This window comes from Xenopus laevis, chromosome 2S, assembly GCF_017654675.1.
Source record: "Xenopus laevis strain J_2021 chromosome 2S, Xenopus_laevis_v10.1, whole genome shotgun sequence".
Taxonomy (NCBI): domain Eukaryota; kingdom Metazoa; phylum Chordata; class Amphibia; order Anura; family Pipidae; genus Xenopus; species Xenopus laevis.
In genome coordinates this window covers 66,875,113-66,899,686 of record NC_054374.1, presented here as the reverse complement: position 1 = coordinate 66,899,686, position 24,574 = coordinate 66,875,113, and the positions used below count along the sequence as shown (strand labels likewise).

General features: G+C 36.6%; 1 protein-coding gene across 1 annotated transcript; it reads right to left on the bottom strand.

Annotated features, from left to right (window-relative positions):
• Nucleotides 1–1,691: 1,691 nt before the first annotated feature.
• Nucleotides 1,692–20,670, bottom strand: LOC108709516 (uromodulin). The gene is made up of 11 exons (XM_041583902.1): nt 20,614–20,670; nt 13,795–13,852; nt 13,002–13,094; nt 12,587–12,789; nt 10,316–10,467; nt 8,154–8,393; nt 7,710–7,866; nt 6,481–6,547; nt 5,485–5,508; nt 4,484–4,507; nt 1,692–3,011 (listed from the first exon to the last, which is right to left on the bottom strand). Exons 2-11 carry the CDS (start codon nt 13,841–13,843, stop codon nt 2,947–2,949), a joined length of 1,074 nt encoding a protein of 357 aa, XP_041439836.1. The 5' UTR covers nt 13,844–13,852; nt 20,614–20,670; the 3' UTR covers nt 1,692–2,946.
• Between the last annotated feature and the right edge of the window lie 3,904 nt (nt 20,671–24,574).

Below are 24,574 nucleotides of genomic sequence, written 5' to 3'. Positions count from 1 at the left end.
CAGACAGTATCTGTGAGTAATACATTTGTGTAAATGACCTGCTGCCACTACTTGCTTCGTAAAGTGATCCACCAGTTCAATAAATGTTCTGCTGTTTTAAAGAACCACTGGTGCCCAAAGTTTATGTGATCAAGAGTGAATACTGTGTGTGCTTATACCAATGGTAATCCCTTCCTCCATACCATAAGTGAGGGCCCCACCTGAGGATAAAGAGTCTAATTATATTGTGCCTACCGGGAGTTGCTGGGAGTTGGACCCCTTGCATGGGTACCGAAACCAGTGGATAGTAACCCAAGGGAAGGATCAGAAAGACACTGACCCATCCACCTGTTACACTTTTTTCCCCAATATTTCATTGGGATGAAATCTTGCAGTAATCGAACACAGTAGAAAAATTGCCTCAAAAACTATAATGGAGAAAAAGCAGTGGTATCATTCGTGCATCTTGCAATTGTCAATAAACATTGCCTATGTTTATGTAACAACATTCTTGTTTCCTGTATTTTTATTGGGAGATCTGAACCAGGAGTATGTAGGGATAAGGGGGGGGGGGCTGAGCTGATGTTTAAATAACCCTTTCGCAAAGTATGTAACATACACTGTCTATAGAGCCATATATTCCATTCTTCCCCATACATTTTCATACTATTGTTCAACAAAGTGTAAGTTTTTCCATTTCTATGATCCAACAGAGTCTATTTTTATGCTCCAGATTTGGGGTGATCAAGTCTATGTTGTTGACCAGGTGCATGCCATTTAGTTTATTGAGCCATCATAGCCCCTTTCCTCTATAGTTCCAGTTGTGGAATTCCCAAACCTCACTGAGATATGGGTTGGTGGCATATTTTCTTTGCTATTCTGGGCTGTTTATTGAACCAAATAAAATCAAATATTTTACATTGTAGCTTCTCTATTTCATTTTTAGGTGGGGGAGCACAGGCAGAGCTCTGAACAAGTATACAGGTTTAGATAAGAGAGTCATTTTTAGGGAGTATACCCTGCCCAGCCAGGAGTTGGGTACGTTATGCCATCTTTGGATATTGTATAGGGCTTCCAGCATAGGAGTATAGGTAAATTCTGATGTGACTTGTATTCTGGTTGGGATAATACAAGTCCTTGCGGCGGTTTTGCGAATTTATTTGCCAGCAGAGAATTCGCAGCGAATTTGCGCTTGGTCAATAAATTCGCCCATCACTACACACCATAACTTAACTGATGCAGAGGCTTGGTGAATGAATTTGTGGAAAGGCCCTGACCAGAGCGCAGCAGTGGCGCAGCACAGAAGAGTCAGCTCCTCTGGTCAGGAATCAATAGTGTACCTACATCTAAAAGAAAAAGGACATGTCTGAAGACCAGATTCTAGACTGAGAGACTGGTTCAAAAGAGGTGTTAAAAGAAGCCATATATGTAAAAACAGGAAAAACCAAGTTAGAATAGAGATGGGGGGGGTGCAACATCTATTGTCTGCCACATGCAATGCTGTTTTGGCACACCTCAAAGCTCCAATCATGCTAATGCAATAAACACCTAACTTCATGACATCCTTGCGGATTATGATGAACAGATTATGCTGATTGGAGCAACATTCCAGGGCATTTATTCCAGAGAGATTTTATTTACAAGCTATTCTGAATTGAGAAAGCCAGTTAGATGACTGGTGAAATGTCTTCAAGAAAACAAAACACATTGAGTACAATTAATTTGATTTATTTCTACGGATATTCCATGACCTGGATAACTGAGAATCTTCACAAACTTTTAGCATTTAACATCTTGGGTGCCATGCCTGATCTTTATTACATCATCTTTTTTTAACATAATATCCCAAGCAGAAGATTTCAATTTTCAGATCACATCATGTGATTTTGTAGAAGTTATCTGAAATTTATTATGAGCTGGAAAAAGTATACAATTTCAAAACTTGATAAGAAATTAAAGGCTCCAGGGGCTCATTAAGAAATGTAGTTCTGAGCCCGGAAACCTGACATTCTGGATGGTATAGACACATAATAATGGATGAAACCACTCATTGGTTTCCATTCTTCAATAACTGAGACCCTTTATTTTGAACCCTTTACGCCCTCTTTCAGGGTTCAGTCAGGGCTATTTTAATAAATGGTCAAAAGGGGCATTTGCCTGGGTCAACCAGTGTAGGGGATCCACTACTAGACTTTTTATATGGTACAGGTATGGGATCCGTTATCTGGAAACCCGTTATGCAGAAAGCTCCAAATTACAGAATGCCTGTATCCCATAGATTACATTTTATCCAGATAATCCAAATTTTTAAAAATGATTTCCTTGCATTGGCAGACTCCTCATTTTATTCAACTGGAAGAGCTCTACATATAATTTAAACTCTTTCCTTTTTTCACTTTTTCTTTCTATTGGAAAATATGTTCCTAGGGGATCTTTGTAATAAAATTTGGAATCTTTAGTGGAGACTTTTCTTGCAGTGTATTATTTTGTTATTATTTTTAATAAATGACAAACTAACTGGATATAAAGGGATCTTTTTATGCCTGCTATCAGCAACATTGGAAGATTTAATAAAGTGAATTTTGACACTGGGTGCCGTCTGATTATCCAAACACACTGCACTATATTTTTATTTTTGTTTTTTCTTCTCTGTTGCCTTAGGCGCTGATCTACTATACAAATTTTGTGCTAGATGAAACAATGTGACTGTTACTGGGAAAAGGATTAAATCACTTTCTAGTCTCAGGCTCATGTCACAATTTCTATGAATTTCATTTGTAAGACAAGCATAAAAATAGATAGTGCTAATAATTATCATAAGTCAACTTAAAAGTAATACCAGTAGCAGTATGTATTCTGAAAATGATTCAGAGCAAGCTGCACTGAAGTGAAAAGCATTTTCCCCCTGATCTTCACCAACACCAATTTCACAATATTATAGTCTGGAACTCCATGAGATGGGACACGTCACATGATCGTCATCAGTATTAAGGGCAGAAGAAGTGAACTCAAAGCCCATTTCACAGAGAAACCTGTAAAAAGATACAATGTATTAGAAATAAGACGTGTAGGTTTTCCAAGTCCCCAGCTGGAACTAGGGGTAGACAGAAGAGGCACATGTTTAGGGTGCAACAGTGACTGGGCATGTACCTCTTCCTTCGCTTTCACCTGATCCAGGACTGTGTTTTTACAATGTCCTATGTCCCCCATCTTCAGCGGCTGCATATATATCACTCGTGTGTGTATAAGTTAATTAATTGAACAAACCCTTTAATCAAATGAAGCCCAGAAAATGACCCTCGTAAGTCCACTGTAATCAATAGGCTTACACCGAATCACTGGTGTAGGAGACATGGAGTGGCCAGAAAATCAAAGTGTACACGAATAAATCCTAAAACAAATTCTAGCTGCACTTCACTTATTGTTTAAATTTTAAATATGGTGGATCCCTATTAACCTTGAGGCTTGAAGTGGCATTAAAGGGAGTTTGTTGGGATTTATGTGGGTTGCAGTTCAATAGGAACGAAGAAAGCAGGTACCGGCACACAGGTGCGATTCAAGTAGGGAATTTAACCCTTACGTGTTTATTAAGTCGACTTAATAAACACGTAAGGGTTAAATTCCCTACTTGAATCGCACCTGTGTGCCGGTACCTGCTTTCTTCGTTCCTATCGTATTACGGAAGTGCCGTCTTCCTAGGGTCCGAGCACCTGGTCTATTACTTCATAGGGCTCGGGTGTGCACGTGAGTATATTTGCATATCCGGTTGCAGTTCAATAACAGAGATAACCTCAAGTTTAACATCACGGTTTACTATTTCTTTTTATAAATATAGCAGAAGAAACGTGATCTAGTGATATGTATATATGCATAGAAGTAATAAAAATATTCACATTCAAATGCATATAGGGCATTGTATTATTGCTAGCAGGGGAATTATATAACTATAACTATATAACAGGGGAGTTATATAGTTTTGGAATATTTCAGGACTTTATATGCAGCTTGGAGAAACAGGAAGACCACTTTCTTTTTCCTAAAATTTTTGGATGCATTGAATCCAATATTTTGGATTCCGCCGAATCCCCGAATACATCTTGGAAGATTCGGCCGAATACCGAACCCGAATCCTAATTTGCATACTCAAATTAGGGGCGGGAAGGGAAAAAGTGGAAAAAAATTGGTTTACTTCCTTGTTTTGTAACAAAAATTCACTTGAAATCCCGCCCTCCCCACAATTTGCATATGCAAATTAGGATTCGGTTTGGCCAGGCACAAGGATTCTGCCGAATCCGAATCCTGCTGAAAAAGGCAGAATCTTGGCCGAATCCCGAACCGAATTCTGGATTCGGTGTATCCCTATATTGTCATCCTTGAAAAAGTTCCGTCTGAGCCAACGTTCTCACATTACCTCATGACTGAAGCACACTTGCCTATACAGTTTTAATTTGAAGGGATCGGGGCTACTTCTATGCAGAGAAAAGAGAGGTTTAATTTTACTTACAGCCAAGGTTGCTGGAGGCTGAATCTGTAAAACAAAGATGTTTTTGTCACTTGAAAAAGGTAAAAACAGAATGTGTCCCCCAACAGAATTCTTAAATAGAAACTGTAATGATTCAACACCTTAGCAGGGGACTAAACTAAAGGAAGCAGATCCAGGGATTTCGGGGGGGGGGGGGGCACATTTTGTTGAAGGTTAGTGGGCCCTAAGTTATTGCAGTGAGGCCCATTAATTTCTAGGTATGCCTAGTATCTGATTTCTTATTAATTAAAATACATCACTTAATGGTACCATTTTGTGTTAAAATGAACCACTGGTGTAGGAGACATGGAGTGGCCAGAAAATCAAAGTGTACACAAATAAATCCTAATACAAATTCCAGCTGCACTTTAATTATTGTTTACATTTAAAATATGGTGGATCCCTATTAACCTTGAGGCTTGATGTGGCATTAAAGGGAGTTTGTTGGGATTGATGTGGGTTGCAGTTCAACAACAGAGATAACCTCAAGTTTAACATCACTGCTCTAACCTACCCTCTTCTAAAGATTTCACTGTTTACTATTTCTTTGTATAAATATAGCAGAAGAAACATGATCTAGTGATATGTATATATGTATAGAAATAATAAAAATATTCACATTCGAATGCATGTAGGGCATTGTATTATTGCTAGCAGGGGAATTTGGTTATATAGTTTTGGAATATTTCAGGACTTTATATGCAGCTTGGAGTAACACGAGGACCACTTTTTTTTCCTCTTATGATTCTAATGCATTGCTAGCAAGTTGGTTGTATTGACTTTTCTTCATGTAGTTGCAAATTTTTCAAAAAGCAGAAATCTGACTCTTAAAAAAGTATTTTTTGCCATCCTTGAAAAAGTTCAGTCTGAGGCAACGTTCTCACATTGCCTCATGACTGAAGCACACTTGCCTATACAGTTTGCATTTTGAAGGGGTAGGGGCTGCTTCTATACAGAGAAAAGAGAGGTTTAATTTTACTTACAGACAGGGGTGGTGAAGGCTGAATCTGTAAAACAAAGATGTTTTTGTCACTTGAAAAAGGTAAAAAACAGAATGTGTCCTCAAACAGAATTCTAAAACAGAAACTGTAATGATTCAACACCTTAGCAGGGGTCTAAACTAAAGGAAGCAGATCCAGAGATTTCGGGGGGGGGGGCAGGAGTCCCAATTGGCACTTTACATTTTGTTGAAGGTTAGTGAGCCCTAAAATTATTGCAGTGAGGCCCATTCATTTCTAGGTATGCCTAGTATCTGATTTGCTATTAATTAAAAAACTTCACTCAATGGTACCATTTTGTGTTAAAATGAGCCACACAGTTAAATGAACCACACAAATTATTTGGAAACATTAGATGACATTTTTATGTTGTAAGTTTGTGCCTTTATTGTATCTCCCTGCTCACTAATAATATTGTTTGTGCCTGGTTTGTTATGTACTGTACGTGATTTTACTGTGTGGCTCACATACTGGATATAATTACAAGTTCTGCAAAGAAACACTTCTGCCAGTAACCTCTCCAAACAAAAATGTTACAAGGGTTACCATCTTTCCTCGTCCCAAAAACCAGACAGGGGTGCGGGAGGTGATGTCACAGGATGGAACAGTGATGTCGCTGGGTTGGTCGGCGACATCACAGGTGGGGCTTTGAGGTGGAGATCTGTGATTGCACATCAATCTAGGAGAGCCCTACCCAGTTTTCTTAATTTGGAAAATTGGACAGGCGGTGGCAGCCCTAAATGTTACCCTCCTCCCCTTTATGACAGTAATTGAATAGTTTTTTTCAACAAAGAAACACATACCTTTTGCATGGGACTGATGCTTTACCCAGACACAATTCCATTAATATTTTTAGAACTAAAATACATCTATTTTTTAAAGGATTTATTCACACTGCGTAGTACCTACCTACTAATGTAGTAGGTATTAATTCCTGTGTTTGGCAAGACAAGCAAGGTAGCAAGAAAAGTGGTCACTTACTGAAGTCAAGGCGCACGCCGATTGTTGAATCATAGCTTTGATCAATTGCAGAGCGGCTATTACAGTTCTAATTCAAGAAGAGAGAGAAGAGATTTAGATACTGTAATGTGCAAGGAAATTAATAAAACAAAACACCTCCCCAAACCCAGACCCTGCCAACTAAAGGATCCAAAGTGGTGCGAAATGGCACCTGCCAACCCAGCTGTGCAACTCAGTATTTTTATATCAGGTACCCACATTGGGACAAGTTACAAGTGGTCAAGATGCTGAGAATAAGCTGCGTTGGTCCCAACAGAAATTGTATACTAATGCTAACAAATAAAGATTTTTTTTCCCTATTTATCTATTTACATTTTCCCAAACATTTCTTGTGCGTGAAAGACTCGATAAAATCGTGAAAAAATCTGAATCTTATAAAACCTGAGACTTTTTCAGATTTTATGGGAAAACCATGAAATCTTCAGAATATTGACCAAAACCCAGCGGAGATCAGTATATCTTCAAAATGTCAACAGGACATCAGCCATTGACTACATGAACTCCGCAGGTTTGAGATGGAGTACTTTTTTAATCAGACTTTTAGCACCATCAGGGTTTAATAAATCTCTAAAAATTAAAAAAAAAAATTCTATGAAAGAATGGTGTTTTTCCCCTTTAAAAGTCCGACCAGAAAAAAACAGATTATAATAAATAACCCCCTAATAGTCTCAGCATCATACTGATGGAGATTTTCTCAGCAACCTGAGCCTAATAAATGCACTTAATAAACCTCTCGAGGAGTGTTATCAAGTTACATTATATTCAACATACCAGCACAATCTTTTGATTTGATTTGTAGGATTATAAATCTGGCAGATTGTGTTAATTACTGTTTAATTTTAATGTTTCCTTCATTTTTCATTTGTAAATGTACTCACTATTTGTACAACTAAATGAAAAATCTGCAATAAAAATTTATTGTTGAAAAAGTGCTTTACACTATTACTGAAAAAAATGAATGGAATAACTTAAAAATAGATCCCACACCTGTATATCTAGTAACATTTCTGTTAAAACAGGAGTCCAGTCCTAATTTCTGGAGACATATTTTATTGCATAAACCAACCCTCACCCACAATATAATTTGGGCAACAAATTTCAAATCTAAATACAAATTACGCACAACAAACTATGCAGATTATTTAAAAATGTAGTTAATTTCATGAAAGACATTTTTAAAATGTGTTTACCTGAGTACAGGAATTATTACACATGGCAACATTTGCGTATAGATAAATAAAATCTGAGCCAGAAATCTTGGCCATTTTCATTTGAAATCTCGCTTGAGTGAATTGTCCATTCCATATTGGTGCAAGCTGAAAGGCTCCAAGGTTAAGGTTTGGACAGCTGGCAAGAAAAAAGACAGAAATTATGTATTTTACTGAGACATCTGTAGAATTATATACCAAGACAGGTACAACTTATTTATCCTTACTTATTTGTTTTTGTAATTGTTTAAACCAATAATTCAAATAGTGACTTTTTTTTAAATCTTGCCATGCTTTTTTATTGCATAGGGTAAATTTATGCACTTCATCTGTGAGTTCATTTTTTCTGTTTTCACCTACAAGAACCAGATTTATTCTCAGTCAGTATTTAAAGAATATAGGAGGAGTGGCATCTCTTCAACTTACCCATTCTGAAGCAGATAATATCTTGGATCAGCAGAGGGGTTTGACGAATTAGAAACATACATATTGACCACTTTTAGGGCATAGATGTCCACTGTTTGCATCACCAACGAGACATAAACTGTTTGCTCCACCACCAATTGAGTGCTAGTGGTGACAGGGGTGGTAAATGCGGAATCAGTGTAAATCTCCATGGTTAAAGTGATTTTGCCGATAACACCAGGGATAGTCAATGAAACGTTCCTGAAATATAAATATACATATAAACACATAAACCAATACCTTATGTATACAGAAGAAAATAACACTTTTTGTGAAAATCTATATGAAAATCTATAGAGATGTTTTATAAAGTGCTAGTCAAGGTGTGAAGCACACAGACTATGTTTTGCATCTTTACACCTGAATTTATGCCACAATGGATTACAAGGACCTGCACTTCCCCCAATAAATAGTGTGATGGTGGCTCTGTATTCACAAACAGAGGGCTACAGGAGCCTGCAGCATTCACCCATCCTTTGCAGCCCTTCAATCTGCACTAATGGGTGCAGGGTAATTACTGCCTCTCCTATGGAAAGCTGTACGGCACACCAATCTTTAATTTACCACAAGTTGCATCAATGCCCGAGATGCAAGTGATGGGTGAATGAGCAGCAATAGTTAAAAAAAAAACGATTTCAGAGCTGCTGATTCAAAGATGTCAATTGTCAACCTTTTGTATGGAAAAAATTTTAAAATAACTAGACAACTCAAAGCAGTTTTATAAAACAAATTAGCTACCACTGTTTCAATAAATCAAACATTGAAATTTATAATATTGGTTTCATATGCCTGGTTATTTTTTTGTGTTTTCCTTTGCCCTATATATGTAACATGTAACAGTAGTTACAGTCTGGGAGGGCAAAATGAATATTAATATTAATTAAAATTAATAATTTGTTATATCTGTCTAAAGTTTGTAAAGCTTGAAGCATAAAACTAGGAAATTAGCTGCATGGTTTGATCGAATTTCTCAGTGGGATTTATTTATTAAGTCCGAATGCCAAAAACTCGAAAAATTTTAGTTTTTATAACTATAAAATCCGAATTTTCAGTGTGAAAATTCTTTTCAGAATTTATTAAAACCCGAGGGTGTTAAAAGTCTGAATTTAAGTCAATAGGAGAAATCCCGAAGATAGCCTGGTCTGCTCTGGGTTTCATGCAAAAATCAGAAGATTTCATGGTTAGGATTATTTAACAGAAAATTATCAGAAATTTTCGGATTTTGATAAATAATCCACCCCCCCATATTACTTCTCTGGTGTTATAATACACATGGATGGCACAGATTTTGTTGTGGCAAATGACAGCTTTTATCACAATAAAATTGTATGCTTATTGTAACATTTGGGGGCAAATTCATCAAGGGTCGAATAACAAGGGTTTATTAACCCTCGATATTAGACTGGGGAATGAAAATCCTTCGACTTTGAATATCGAAGTCGAAGAATTTTGTGCAAATACTGCGATCGAATGATCAAAGGAATTAAATTGAACGATTAAATACTTCGAATAGAACGATTCGAAGGAGTTAATCCAACGATCGAAGGATTATCCTTCGACCAAAAAAAGTTAGGCAAGCCTATGGGGACCTTCCCCATAGGCTAACATTGAGCTCGCTAGCTTTTAGGTGGCGAACTAGGGGGTCGAAGTTTTTTCTTAAAGAGACAGTACTTGGACTATCGAATGGTCGAATAGTCTAACGATTTTTAGTTCAAATCCTTCGATTCGAAGTCGTAGTCGAAGGTCGAAGTAGCCCATTCGATGGTCGAAGTAGCCAAAAAAAATTCAAAGTTTTTTTTCTTCTATTCCTTCACTCGAACTTAATGAATGGGCTGCTAAAGGTGTGTGAACGATCATATCATTCCAACAAAATCTATCCAACAGTTGACACAATAATGATACAATTAAACTCTCCTCAAATATCGTTTTTCATGGATGGGTGAATCACTTTGCTTATTTTCAGCAAACATCCCTAAATTCCTGTACTTTCATGCACATCTCCACGCAATATTTATGCTTTAATTCCATCTTATACTCATATTCATTCAGTATTTATGTTCTTCACTAATGCATACATTTTTAAGACTGATTCTATTGTGATTGTTATTAGGTTTATCACTCACTTTGCTACAACGTTCAGAGGAAAAGATCCAATATCCATGTTTCGTGGAATACTGCAGGAAAAGCTTATAGTGATGTTATTTTTTGTGATGAATGCAGATGTTTTTGAGTTTATGTACAAAATATTGGAGTAAGTTATATGACTTGAATTCTCCTGTTAAAAAACGAAAAGTAAAGAAATAATCAGAATTTGCTAGCAAACTGCATTTATTAATAGTATTCTTTATATATGGACCCTGCTCCTCTCCAGAATTGAATGAAAACACCTGTGCTTCTCCACACTGACTGTGTTCAGTACAAAGGATAGTACATAGGTGTTCCCTGCATTTAGACTTGCAACCTTGGGAGCACCAACAGGTGCAATTGCACTGGGACACAGTACTAACCACCTGCATCTGGCAAGCATTAAGTAGAGGACCAGAAGTTTGCTATGTTCACCGTGCCCTAAAGCACAATACTAAATCTCATGGGTTCAAGTTCTGCAGGGATGGTTCATAAGGAGCATAGCTCTCAATTGATATCGATAACACCAATTCCTTTTATTCAAAATAATTCCCAAATTCTTAAAACATACAAGGATTGTTTATTCAATTTAAATAAGTCAAATTAAACATTCTTAAACAAGGTTTCTTTCTTTTTCTCTTCTTTATTATAAAAGGAGCTTAGCTGTAAAGCTGGCCATAGATGCAAAGATCTGATCGTACGAATCATCGTACGATCAGACTTTCTCATCTCCCGACCAACCACTAACCATTCAGATCAAAGTCTTACCAGTCAGATTAGTTAAAGAACAGATCAGCAATGTTCTGCCCCTGACAGCAATCGTACGATATCTATGTCCAACCAAAGCTAGTGACAGTCTCCCACTGAAAATCGTACGATCGGCAATACACGCAGAGATATTATCGGCAGCCGACAGAAATTTTCTAACCTGTCTGATCGACCAAACGACCGATCTCCGCCGGACGAAAAATGTCGGGACTCTCCACACACGTTCTGAAAATCGTACGAATCCTCGATTCGTACGATCAGATCTTTGCGTCTATGGCCAGCTTAACACTTGTGCCTATGGGATTAGTAATTTAGCATTGCACTTTTTTGAAAGACTGAGCACTTTGTATCATTTTTAGCACTTAGGAGGAAATTCACTAAGATCCGAAGTTGCGCCGGCGACAGCTTGGCCACACTCCACCGCACTTCGCCAGGCGTAGTTTCGCCAGAGCTACGCAAATTCACTAAAATGCAAAGTTGAGCTCAGGGAGGCGAATGGTAGCGAAGTTGCGCTAGTGTTAATTCGTCAAGCGAAGTTACACTAGCGACGCCTAATTTGCATACGGCGCCAAGTTAAAGTACAATAGACGTATATGTAGCAACAAATACATTACACTACACAAGCCTGGGAAAGCTTCATAAAATAAAATAGAGTTGTTATTTTGCCCTATACATGTGCCCACTGTATAGTTTAGGTGCCATATGTTAGGAAATGTAGGGGGGAAGGAGGGTACCCCAAAAAAATGTACGATCTTTTTCAGCCTATCACCCTTAAAAAAGGAAAAGAGGCCAGCATTTTTTGGGACTTAGTAAAATTTCAACTTTTTTTGAAGCAATCCTTATCTACTCTATTGCACTTCGCCTGGTCTCAGTTGGTGAAGGCAAGTCTGGCGCAAGAGTTAACTTTCATGAAAATCCGCAAGTTAGTGAATTAGCGTAGTTACGTCCCTTCGCCATATCGCAACTTCGCCTGGCGTAAGGATGCGAAGTAGCGCTAGAGTAGGTCCACTTCGCTAGCGAATTTACGCCAGCGCCTGTTAGTAAATCGGCGAAGTAATGAAATGACGTCACGCTGACGAATTTGCGCTAGCGTTAGCCACTTAGCGCTTTAGTGAATTTGCCCCTTAGAGGCTTCATACTTTAGGTCAGTGATCCCCAACCAAGGGCTTGAGGCAACATGTTGCTCAACAACTAGGGATGCACAGAATCCACTATTTTGGATTCGGCCGAACCCCTTTTCTATGTTGATCTGCAGATGATTCTTGTATATGTAGTATATAATATACAATTAAATAATTTTATACTGTGTTCTACATTAGCATTAGTTCTATGTTCTACATTAGTCTGCTATAGGCACTAATTTTATGACAAATGAGAGAAATCTATTATCATATATTATTAATATTATGTTTTGTGAGGTTCGAGGCTTAGAAAACAGAAATCCATTTTTCTGAAGCAATGTTGTTTAATGCTTTTATGCACTTGGATTATAATAAGCTCACCGTTTTAATGTTACCACACTCTCCTGTCCCAATGTGCCACAAAAGACCCAAATATGATATATTATCTGGGTATGTAGAAAGTCTGCAGTTTGGATTAATCAGACGCAAACTGGAAGAGTCATATCCATTTCGCTCCATCTGGCACCTTGGTATCCGCAAAACCATGTCATAGTTGCATGTTATTTCTGGTTGTGGATATTGCTCTAGGTACACACAGAAGGAAGTCAGAATAATAATTACATCATCAAGGTAAGAATAAATAATGTATAACACCCTGCTTTCATAGTTATATTCTATCAATATTCAGGCACAAATGCACACTCGTAAATTCAGTTGTTTAAATACAATGAGCTACATATGTTGAAAACAGACTAATTCACCATGACTTCTGGATCACAAAAAGTATATACTTTACCTGTTTCAATGTACTTTGAAGGATTACAATCACAGTTATTGGTTATATTGTTGCAGACCTCATCCGAAAAGCATGATGGACAGACAGTAAAAACTAAAGTAAGAGACATAAAAATCGCAAATTTATATGATGTATAAGGCAGTATAAGCTCATCTCATCATGATTCCAAGCCATGTATGCCTTTATATGTAGGGGCTTGATAATACTATTACTTCTGTTAATAAATTTGATGTTAGCATGCTAAGCTTACTAAGTATAGGTATCTGTGTAAATGTGAACAGTTTGTTAATTTATCTCAAGTCATGATATTCCATTTGAGAATCTGAAGGCCAATCTAAATACAGTACAATACATGATGGTCTAAGGCTAAGTCAACAGTGTTTAATACTTCCATAGGATTTTCCTGCTCTATATTTGCCTAATGTTCATTTGTACTGGAAAGAAAATGATCTCCAATAGGTATATATACGTATATATAGATAGATAGATATTGACTTATCTGAGACTTATGTTTAATTGGGCCTTCTTTAGAGAAAAGGAAGCCCAATACAAATTTTCTTGGCAGAAGAATGCTGTAACTACCTTTTTTTCTTCTTAAAAACAACAAAAATGGCATTTCAGTAAAGAAAACAAACCGGCACTTTGCTCTATGGAAATTTATAATCAGCATCTATGTCCATGAATGATGAGCAAAGAGAATTTCAGCCTTTATAAGAAATTCAAGTGAGCCTCGCAAGAAGACTGAAATCACAATCACGGTAGTTTCTAGTCTCAAAGATTACCACCATTTTACCTGTTGTGAAACTGCACAGAATAAGGAAGAATTCCAGACAGAACTTCATTTTCGCAGTCTGTGAAAACAAAATTGTTGTATACAGATTGAAACCATTAATTATTTGCAGTCTTTGTACTGTAGCACAATAAATATGTTAGGACCATGTAAAATATGTAATGACATAATGTAACTTTCAGACTAGATCACCTTTAGTTGTTTGTCAGTCTACATGTATAGCCAATGTACACAATATCTGTTTGGACTGTGGGAAAAACTGGTTGGGGTCCCTTTAGGCTAAATGTGCATGGGGTATGTTGATCACATTCATTGATTTGAATAAGAGAGCCTCTGTCTATAGCACAAGGGTTAACAGTGACCTTATAAAGGGGTGGATGATGTTATACTGAGGGCCACCCATGACAATGAGTTCATTAAATGTGATGCATAAAAGAATATATATGTGGTATTGCTTCGGACCCTTGAGCAGGCAAGGGTCTTGCATAATAAGAGTTTGACACCACAATCAGGGTGTTGTGTTTATGATGTCAGATGGTGTGATTATACATAGAAATATGAATGTTTTCATTCATCCAGGTGATGGTATATTTAGTAGAAGTAAATATTCTAGAGCAACTGCACAAGCTGAGTAATCACTGAGGATGTTTTACTACTCATATGAGCAGCTTCTTCAGTTCACATTTAGAATGCCAAAGAGTTTGTCAATAAAATTAGGGGCTGATTAAATAATGGTGTCATATGTTTCCACTGTTCACATCTATAGCTACCATAGAGGCAACTGAGACTGTAAGAAATCTACTGCAGCAAGATAATTCCTTCAGCAGCAGAGCTCAGTCCTAACCTATTCTTGTTGCTAGACTTGTGCGTAAACACCACATACTTCAAATACAAGGAGCATTTTTACAGACAGAAACATGGCTGTGCAATGGTTTCTTCACTCTGTCCTGTTGTGGCCAACCTGTACACTCAGTGTGTGTCTAGTCATATGTATATGGTGTTGGAGCAGCAGTTTCATGCAGTATTTATGTGAGAGATGTGGGTGGATTTTCATCTTGGAATCTGAACTGCAGCTGGGAACTTGTGGCACAGCAAACACAGGGGAGGAAAGCAACCACTGGCAGGGCCAGTGTAGTGGGTGGTGGAGAAGGGGCAGTGGAGGCACATGATGTAGGCAGATTTGTGATGGTCAAGAGGGGAAATAGGGGACGGAAGTGTAGGGGGCTGGTCCTCAGCTAGTCCAAAATAACAGATTCTCCATTTTGGCTAAAGATGCTGGGGAGGACAGCTCTGAACTGAGCTGACGCTCGGAGCCCTCAAATACAGGTAGTGGGGGGAGTGCGAGGTAGGAAAGGCAGGTTTTAGTTATAGGGGATTCAATTATAAGAAAGGTGGACAGGGTAATCTGTCACAAGGACCCTACATGCCAAATAGTCTGCTGCTTGCCTGGTGCTAGGGTTCGGCATGTGGTGGAACGAGTGGACAAATTATTGGGAGGGGCTGGGGAACATATGTGACAATGGCAAAGTCAGAATGATTTTTGTTTTTGTAAAGTTGAAGGCGAGGACTTCCAAGGTAATTTTCTCAGATATATTACCTGTGCCAAAAGCAAAATTAAGAAGCCAACAGGATCTTAGGGAGATTAATGTGTGGCTGAGAGATTGGTGTAGGGAGGAGGGTTTTGCGTAATGGGGGATTTTTATTACCCAGATATTGACTGGTCTCAATTGAACCCCTGGGTAATAGTGACCATAATGTTATTTAATTTAATGTTTGGGGCAAAAAACAAATATATACTGGGGAAACAAAAACCCTGAATTTCAGAAAAGCTAATTTAACTCCTTCAGGGTTTCCTTTCAGAACTTAGATTGGGACATTATGTTTTCTACTAAAAACACAAAACAGCAATGGTTGTCATTTAAAATGACATTTAAATGTTACTGTTCTCAATTTATTCCCTTGAGAAGTAAATATAGAAGCACTAAGAAGTATGTCTTGAGCAAAAAAAAAGAACCACCCTATATGACTTAATATAGAAGTAAAGAAGTTAATAGGAATGAAGAGAAAGGCATTTCAAAACTACAAGTCTGTGGGGACAGAAGCTGCATTTAAATGCATATAAATGCTATAATAAATGTTGTAAAACTACAATCAGTGAATCACTGAAAATCAGTTCTCTTTTTCAGTATATACAATTGAGGAATCAGAGTTCCCAGATCCACCTCATAGTTGCTCTGTTGGTTCAGCTCAATCTAGTCAGTGGCAGTATGGTTCATAAAGCTTTACTAAAAATAAATGTGAACAAGGCGCCAGGGCCAGATGAAATATACCCTTGGGTACTAAGTTTGGCTTGAGACTGGTTCCTATGGACTGGAGGAAAGCTGATGTAATTCCTTTATTTAAAAAGTGATTATGATCTAAGACTGGCAATTATAGGCCAGTAAATTTGACAACAGTAGTGAGCAAATTATTTAAAAGGCTTGTTAAGGGATCACATTCAAAGTTTTGTCCCGGTGAATGCCATTATGAGCGGTAATCAGCATGGCTTTATGAAGGATATATATGCAAGTCACGTATACCCTTAATGGGACTGCACTGGGTAGATCCATAATGGAAAAGGACCTTGGAGTCATTAAACTTGGTTGTAGTCAGCAATGCCAGTAGGTAGCTTCAAGGGCAAACAAGTTTTGAAGCTGTATTAAATGGGGAAAAGGGGGTTATTCTTCCACTGTACAGATCAATGGTAAGGCCCCATCTAGAAAACGCTGTATAGTTTTGGTCTTCAGCGCTCAAACAGGACATTATTGAATTAGAGAGGTTCCAGAGAAGTGAAACAAAGCTGTTAAAAGGTATGGAAATTCTCTGCTATGAGGAAAGACTTGCCAATTTGGGGTTTTTCACATTGGAGAAAAGATATGATAACTATGTATAAATATATAAGGGGATCATATAACAATCTCTCTAATGCTTTATTTACCAGTAGGTCCTTCCACCTGACACAAGGGCACCTGCCTAGAAGAAAAGAGGTTTCAGCTAAATATTCAGAAGGGTTTTTTTACAGTGAGACCTGTGAAGATGTGGAATTCTCTCCCTGAATCAGTTGTACAGGCTGATACATTCGATAACTTTTAGAATGGGTTGGATAGCTTTTTAGCAAGTGAGGGAATACAGGCTTATGGAAGATAGCTCATAGTACACGTTGATCCAGGGACTAGTCCGATTGCCTTCTTGGACTCAGGAAGGATTTTTTTCCCTATCTGAAGCAAATCGGAGACGCTTTAGATGGGTTTTTTTTTGCTTTTCTCTCGATCAACTAGCAGTTAGGCAGGTTACATATATGCTTAAAAGGTTGAACTTGATGGGCATGTGTCTTTTTTCAACCTAACTTACTATGTTACTAGGAATTGGCAAGGAGGTCCTTACATATATTTAAGGGAACTACACCAAGTGGCTGCCTTTATGGAACATGGCACACCATACTAAAAGTTAACTCAAACATCATACTTAAAATAACTCAAAGGCGAATACCACTTTTAAAATGATGCCTAAGTAAGTCCAAATATATATATATATATATATATATATATATATATATATATATATATATATATATATATATATATATATATATATATATGCAGAAAGAAGCGACACTCACAGGTTGTTTTGCAGTGCAGATAAATTGTGCTTTATTCCACTCAACGTTTCGATCCCTCACAGGGATCTTCGTCAAATTTTTTTTTTTTTTTTTTTTTTTTTTTGTAATCTCCTGACGAAGATCCCTGTGAGGGATCGAAACGTTGAGTGGAATAAAGCACAATTTATCTGCACTGAAAAACAACCTGTGAGTGTCGCTTCTTTCTGCAAATACTTACCCACTTTGGCTGGCACCCAGGAATCGACTGAGTTAACGGAGTGCACCTTTGGATCTCGAATATATATATATATATATATATATATATATATATATATATATATATATATATATATATATATATATATATATATAAAATGCAAATGTTCATGTTTTCACATAAAATGGTCTATTATTGCTAAGGTACAGCTACATGTATACCAGATTTCACCTACTCCCTAGTGAGTCATTTATTAGGATTCAGCAGAATTAATATCCTTTCGGATATTATACTCATAGTGCCATTTTCTATTTTTGTTTTATGTTCTTGTATAAACCTCATAGTTTCAAAATTACCAGAGAAGAAATTGTGCCATAATATCTCTCATTTTTGTGTGATAAGCTTTTGGCACAATCAGAAAATTCCACTCAGAATGACCAAATGTATCTGCAATTTTTACACATTCGCCAATTCTCAGCACTCACCAGCTGCCATTTCAACATAAATGTCTGATCAATTGCTGTATGTCTCTAAATGTTCATGTTTTATTACATAACCCTAAAAACATCAAATGGATTTAGCTGCTTACTGAGATCTAGATTTTTTTAAGGACAAATAAAGCCTAAACATAGGGGCAGATTTATCAAGGGTCGAATTTCGAAGTAAATAATACTTTTAAATTCGACCATCAAATTTAAATACTTTGAATATCTGCGGTCGAAGTAAAATCGTAGGAAAATGCTGTAGAAGGTCCCCATAGGCTAACATAGCACTTCGGCAGGTTTCATTTGGCGAAGTATTGAAGTCGAAGTTTTTTTTAAAGAGACAGTACTTAGATTATCGAATGGTCGAATATTCACACTAGTTTACTTTGATTCAAAGTCAGAGTATTAGCATCTTATTCGATGGTCGAAGTATCCAAAAAATTACTTTGAATTTTAAATTTTTTTACTTCGAAAATTGCCTCAAATTCACTTCGACCCTTGATAAATCTGCCCCTTAGTTTGAGCTATTTTACCTTGGTTTACTGACAGTGCTACCTGGTTACAGGACAAAATATGCCCATATGAATATGTGTAATTGATGAAAGAAGAAAACAGTAGATTTCCATCTCTGATGTACATACTACATTTAAACATGCTATCGTCTCAAAATGTCCCTTGTTTAAACATTTGCTACATTTTATGCATTTGCATGTTGCATATTTCTATAATTAAATGTATCTATTATCAATAAATTACATACAATTATGGAATCTGTTATCCAGAAACCTGTTATTCAAAAAACTTCAAATTACGGGAAAGTCGCCCTCAGTAGACTCCAGTTTTAAATAAATAATTAAAAATTTTAAAACATAATTCCTTTTTCTATAATAATAAAAAAATATTTGTACTAGGTTCTAACTATAATAGGGTCAAAACAATTCTATTGGGTTTATTTAGATGGTTATTTATTAAGCTCTGAATTTTTCTAGTCAGACTTTTAAAGGGGAAAATACTATTTATTAAAGTTTAATGGTGTTAAAAGTCAGATGAAAAAAGTACTCCAACTCAGACCTGCCGAGAACATGTAAAAGTCAATGGCAGTGTCCCGTCAACAATTGGATTTTCTGAGTTCGTAGCTTTCGGTCGATTTTACAGAAAAAAAATTTACGCTTTGAGCACAATATCCGAAAGAAATCATACGACTTGGATTTTTTACAATTTTATTGTGACTTTTTCTGCACAAGAAAAGTCAGTGCGGATTTGGTTGCAGTAGTTTTCAGAAAATAGTGAGAACTTTTCAGATTTAGATAAATAACCCCCTTAATGTACAAGTGATTTTATTTTTTTTTGTAGACTTAGGGGGTTATTTGCTAAAATTAGAATTTTTAAATGTTTTAATCACAAATAAACTCTACTAAACTCACATACATGAATGTGTCTTATATATTAATAATTTGACTACAAAATTTGGATCGAGGAAAAAATATGAACATTAGGGGGCAGATTTACTAAGCTCGAGTGAATTTACTAAGTTAAAAAAGTTCGAATTTCGAAGTAATTTTTTGAATACTTCGACCATCGAATAGGATACTATGACTTCGAATTTACTTCGACTTCGATTCGAAGTAAAAATCGTTCGAATATTCGACCATTCGACTGTCTCTTTAAAAAAACTTTGACTTCATACTTCACCAAATTAAAGCTACTGAAGTGCAATGTTAGCCTATGGGGACCTTCCACAGCACTTTTCTAAGGTTTTTTTGATCGAATAGAAATCATTTGATTGATTGCTAAAAAACGAATTGTTCGATTCAAACTATTTAATCGTTCGATCATACGATTAAATAGTTTGATTTCTATTCAAATACGCTGAAAATCCTTTGACTTCAATATTCGAAGTTAAAGGATTTCAATTAGAGGGTTTAATTTCGAAGTTCGACCCTTAGTAAATCTGCCCCTAAGTTGAATCATGCGACTTTTCAAGTTTGATGCCTGAAAACTCGACTTTGATTCCCAAAAACTCAAATTGACACCCGATAACTTGAATAATTAGAGTTTTTGAGAAAAAAACAGAGACAAAAACCAGACATTCCCATGACCATATACATCTTTCAATGGTTAAAGGGACCTCTGCCATTGAATTTTACATGAATTGAACTGTTTTTAGTATTTTTGAAGTCGATTTTAATTGTAGTTCAGAGCTTACTAAAGTTTGAAAAATGTGAGTTTTTTGGGAAAAAAATTTGAATTCCTATAGAAAAAAATTGCATTTTGATAAAGCTGCCCCATTAAGTATGGAGAAAGTATTCTGAAAGGCCCAGGTCCCAAGCATTCTGGATAACGGGTCCCATACCTGTATTATTAAACTCCTATTGAGTTGTTACCATTGTACGAGTTCCTATACATAATCATTTATCCTGAAAAGGGCAGACATAAAATTTAATTACATTCAATATTCATAAATCTACACATGAAATGTATACCTTCTGATATGGATGAGGAAATGAAGTCCCCTTAATGTAAGTTCTGATGCTTTTGGATGCTGGTTTCAGTGTTATAGGCAAACTCCTCAAATGTGCTTTATATACTCTAGATATGGAGGAAGGGGTGTGTTCTAGTAAAAAAAAAATATAGCTACAAATGTGAAATATTTTTTTCAGAATATTCCAGGAATGGCCAAAAATCATAACCAATCCCTTATTAGCAAATGGAAATTGTAAAGAGTGGGTGGGGCTAAGTAGAATTTAAGTTTAAACAGTGAATATTTTATTCTTTCCTGGCAGATGGCACCACAGGGTGCAAACAGTTGCTTGACTGCAAACATCTTTAAATTGTCTGTAAATAGTAATTTGCATGCTTTTCCCGCAATGTCAAGGACATCATGTGTTTAATATATTTCACAGTTGTTGAAAAGGAAATATTTTTGTAAATTCTATTTAGAATTTTCTCCCGCAAATGTTGAGTTTGTATGTAATGTAAATATATCTACTTACTCAAGGAAACATTTCTTCATAGCTAATTAATCTGTTTATACTTCAGTCTACCCCCTTATAGTATATATATGTAGTAGCCTGTTAAGAACTCCTTTCCTATACCCCTTAGTAGATGAAAGGATTTGAAGTAAGAAGAATAATTAGACTGTAGCTGTTTTTACTATTTTCCCATTATTCTGTAAAGGAATTCATTATCTATGCCATGGGTGGTGGGCAGGTTCCTATTAGAACAGGGCTTCTATGTAGTTTCCTCTTAGGTCTGGTGCTATTTAATCCATATTCTATGGGTAAAAACCAAGTGCCCGTGCACCCAGATATTTAAATATATCAATATATTAAATAGGCTACTGTTCTGCCAGCTGACATACAAATTATATAACAAGAGAGAGAGAGACACATCTGGTGCACAGTGAGTTATAAATAGCAACTTCCTTTTTTAAATGCCAAAACGGCGCCAAACACCGGATTGTAACATGTGATGTGGGCCCCCTGTGACGTGACACACCCAAAAATGTACCTACAGTATATACTCGTATATATACATAGGGGGGAAATTCACTAAAGGACGAAGTGACTAACGTTAGTGAAAATTCGCCAGCGTGACATCATTTTGGGACTTTGCGGATTTACTAACGGGCGCAGGTGTAATTTCGCTAGCGAAGGAGATCGACTCTAGCGCTACTTCGCACTCTTACGCCAGGCAAAGTTCCCTCTGACTACTTCACAAATTCACTAAGATGCGCCTTTTACTCAACGTTACCTGTTCCGCCAGACTTGCCTTTGCCAGCTCAAACCAGGAGAAGTGCAACGAAATGTATAGGGGTTCTTCAATTTTTAGTTGAAAACATTTTCTAAGTCCCAAAAAACGCTGGTGTCTTTTACTTATTCACGGTGATAGGCTGCAAAAGTCCATACATTTTATTTGGGTACCCAGGCATAAATTTCCTAACATATGGCACATAAACTATACACTGGGCACATGTGTAGGGGAATATTAACAACTTTATTTTATTAAGGTTTCCCAGGCTTGTGTAGTGTAATGTATTTGTTGCAACATATATACGTCCATTCAACTTTAACTTCCCACTGTATGCAAATTAGGCAACGCTAACTGTAACATCTAGTAAAAAAGGTGACTTTTTAACTGTAACAATAAAAAGGAATGAGCGGCACTTCTTTGTGTTTTTTATTTTTTTATTATGGGGAGGTGGCTCTCTGCTCAATGCTCGCTCTTTCATCCCCCATCAAATGGTGTCTTTGGAAGAGATCATGATAAATAAAAAGAAAAGCAGGTATGGTCTTTCTCCCCCCAAAGATAAAACTCTCTTTTTTTACTTAGTTAGGACTGATGCATGGTCACTGCCTTGACGGGGTGCGTCAGTTTATGCATACTTTGTATGAACTTTGTAACTAAAACTGTCTTTTTTACTAGATGTTACAGTTAAGTTGTGCAAAAATAGTTTTTCCCAGGGGGCTATATATTGGAGTGCTGGGGTGAAATTGTGCAGTATAAATATATATATATATATATATATATATATATATATATATATATATATGTTTGTGTGTGTGCGTGTGTGTACATATATACAGTATAAACAAAGAAAGAATATGCCTACTGGAGGACACATGTGGCCCCATGACAAGCAGGATGCAGGATCTATGATAAATAGTAATCGGCTCATAACTCAAAGCATACGATATGGAAAATAGGATGTATTGGAACAACCTGTGTTTCATTGGTTTTCCTGAGAATATGTGGTGTAACACTCCAGAAATGTGGTTTACTACTAACATATTTCATACAGCCTTCCTTTGAGGCTACTGAGATGTGCACTTAGGATTCCAACCAAAACTTCACTGCTGGAGAACTAATGTAAAATCTGCTAAACACAAGAGCAAGAGTTGCTATTTTAGTCATGGCAAGATAAAAAGTAAATTTTTTACTTTCAAGCAGCCTCATCTCAGTACATGCAGATTTCTTCACTTAAGTGCAACACCAAATAGCAATATTCTGGGATAGCAAGCACTTGCTATGCCACACCAGACCCTGTTAAGGATTATTTCAGGAGACATCACAGGTGGCTCTAACTTATAACATATGAGGATTCTTCGGTATTAATGAAGCATAGGGGTGCAATGCACACCTGTGAATGAAACTCTGGCAATAAAACAATCAAAGGTAGACTCTGCGCAAAAGTTCCAATTAGAGTTAATTAGCAGCACCGAGGAGAATCACGGATCCACTGGTCCACAATAAAAAAAAATGTAAGTATATATAGATTCAGTGCACTCTGGAACGATGCGACTATATCTCAGCACCTAGATGTAAAGATAAAAAGTGCAGTATGTTCTTTTTGGAATGTGCTCCACAATAAATAGATCTACTCACAAGGTGTTAATTAGTTGTGTGGCTTATCGCGGAAACTTGAGCCGCTTGTGGAGATGCAAAAAGCTGAAGATCAGTTATCTGCAAGTTAAAACTTTATAGAGCAGTAACGCCGGAACTTGCACTTACCGAAAGGATGAAACTTAGGGGACTTTGTTTTGAGATCGCTGTCAGTAGTTCTTTTCTCCACGCTGTTAGGTAGGATCCGCTGCATTGCAATGGAAAGAAATCGTCCCTGCTTTCTGTCAGCGAAGCGATCTGCAGAATGCGATTCTTCGGTGGTCCGGAATTGGATGTGCTTGGTTTACGTATAGAATCCAATCAATAGGAAATTTTATTAGAAAAGCCCAACGTGTTTCGTATCTGTAGTACTTCCTCAGGGACATATCACATGATATATTGCATCATCCTTTTAAGATCTGTTCATTGGCTCACAATTGGTTAATTAAGAACACAGTTACAAAATTTCTAATTTACAACATAATTAGTTACATATAATTCCAGAAATGTGTATGATAAAATTTTAGTAAAAACTAATTTAATTTATTATTCGTTTAAAAAACATTTAAGGTCAATAGCTATATTTAAACTACATGGTGTTAGTGTTTTCTATTAGAATCCAAAGTGTTTCTTCTTTTGATATAATCTGTATAATATCACTTCCTCGCCAATGTGTTTTCTTTTGGACAATACCCATAAATTTTGAGAAGGGAGGGATCTGAATTTTGATGTGATTTAAAGTGAGCAGATACACTATGGGTAAGTTAGCCTTTTTTAATATTATTCATATGTTCTCTTATTCTCGTTTTTAGGGTTCTATTAGTCCTTCCTATGTACTGCAAATTGCAGGGACATTGTAGTAAATATATTACATTGTTGCTATTGCATGCTATTACTGTTTTGATGTTAAATTCTTCATTGGTTACATTCGATTTAAATCTAGTTACTTTTCTTTCGTTACTGCAATTTGCAGTATATAGGAAGGATTAATAGAACCCTAAAAACGAGAATAAGAGAACATATGAATTGTACGCCTTCAAAGTTTTCACAGTTAGAGAGGTT

Coding starts and splice junctions, on each gene's coding strand:
- LOC108709516 (XM_041583902.1), bottom strand. CDS start 13,843: ATGAAGTTCTGTCTGGAATTCTTCCTTATTCTGTGCAGTTTCACAACA. Junction 8,394..10,315: donor CCTCTGAACGTTGTAGCAAA/GTGAGTGATAAA, acceptor TTTATATTTCAG/GAACGTTTCATTGACTATCC. Junction 5,509..6,480: donor CGGCGTGCGCCTTGACTTCA/GTAAGTGACCAC, acceptor TTTGTTTTACAG/ATTCAGCCTTCACCACCCCT.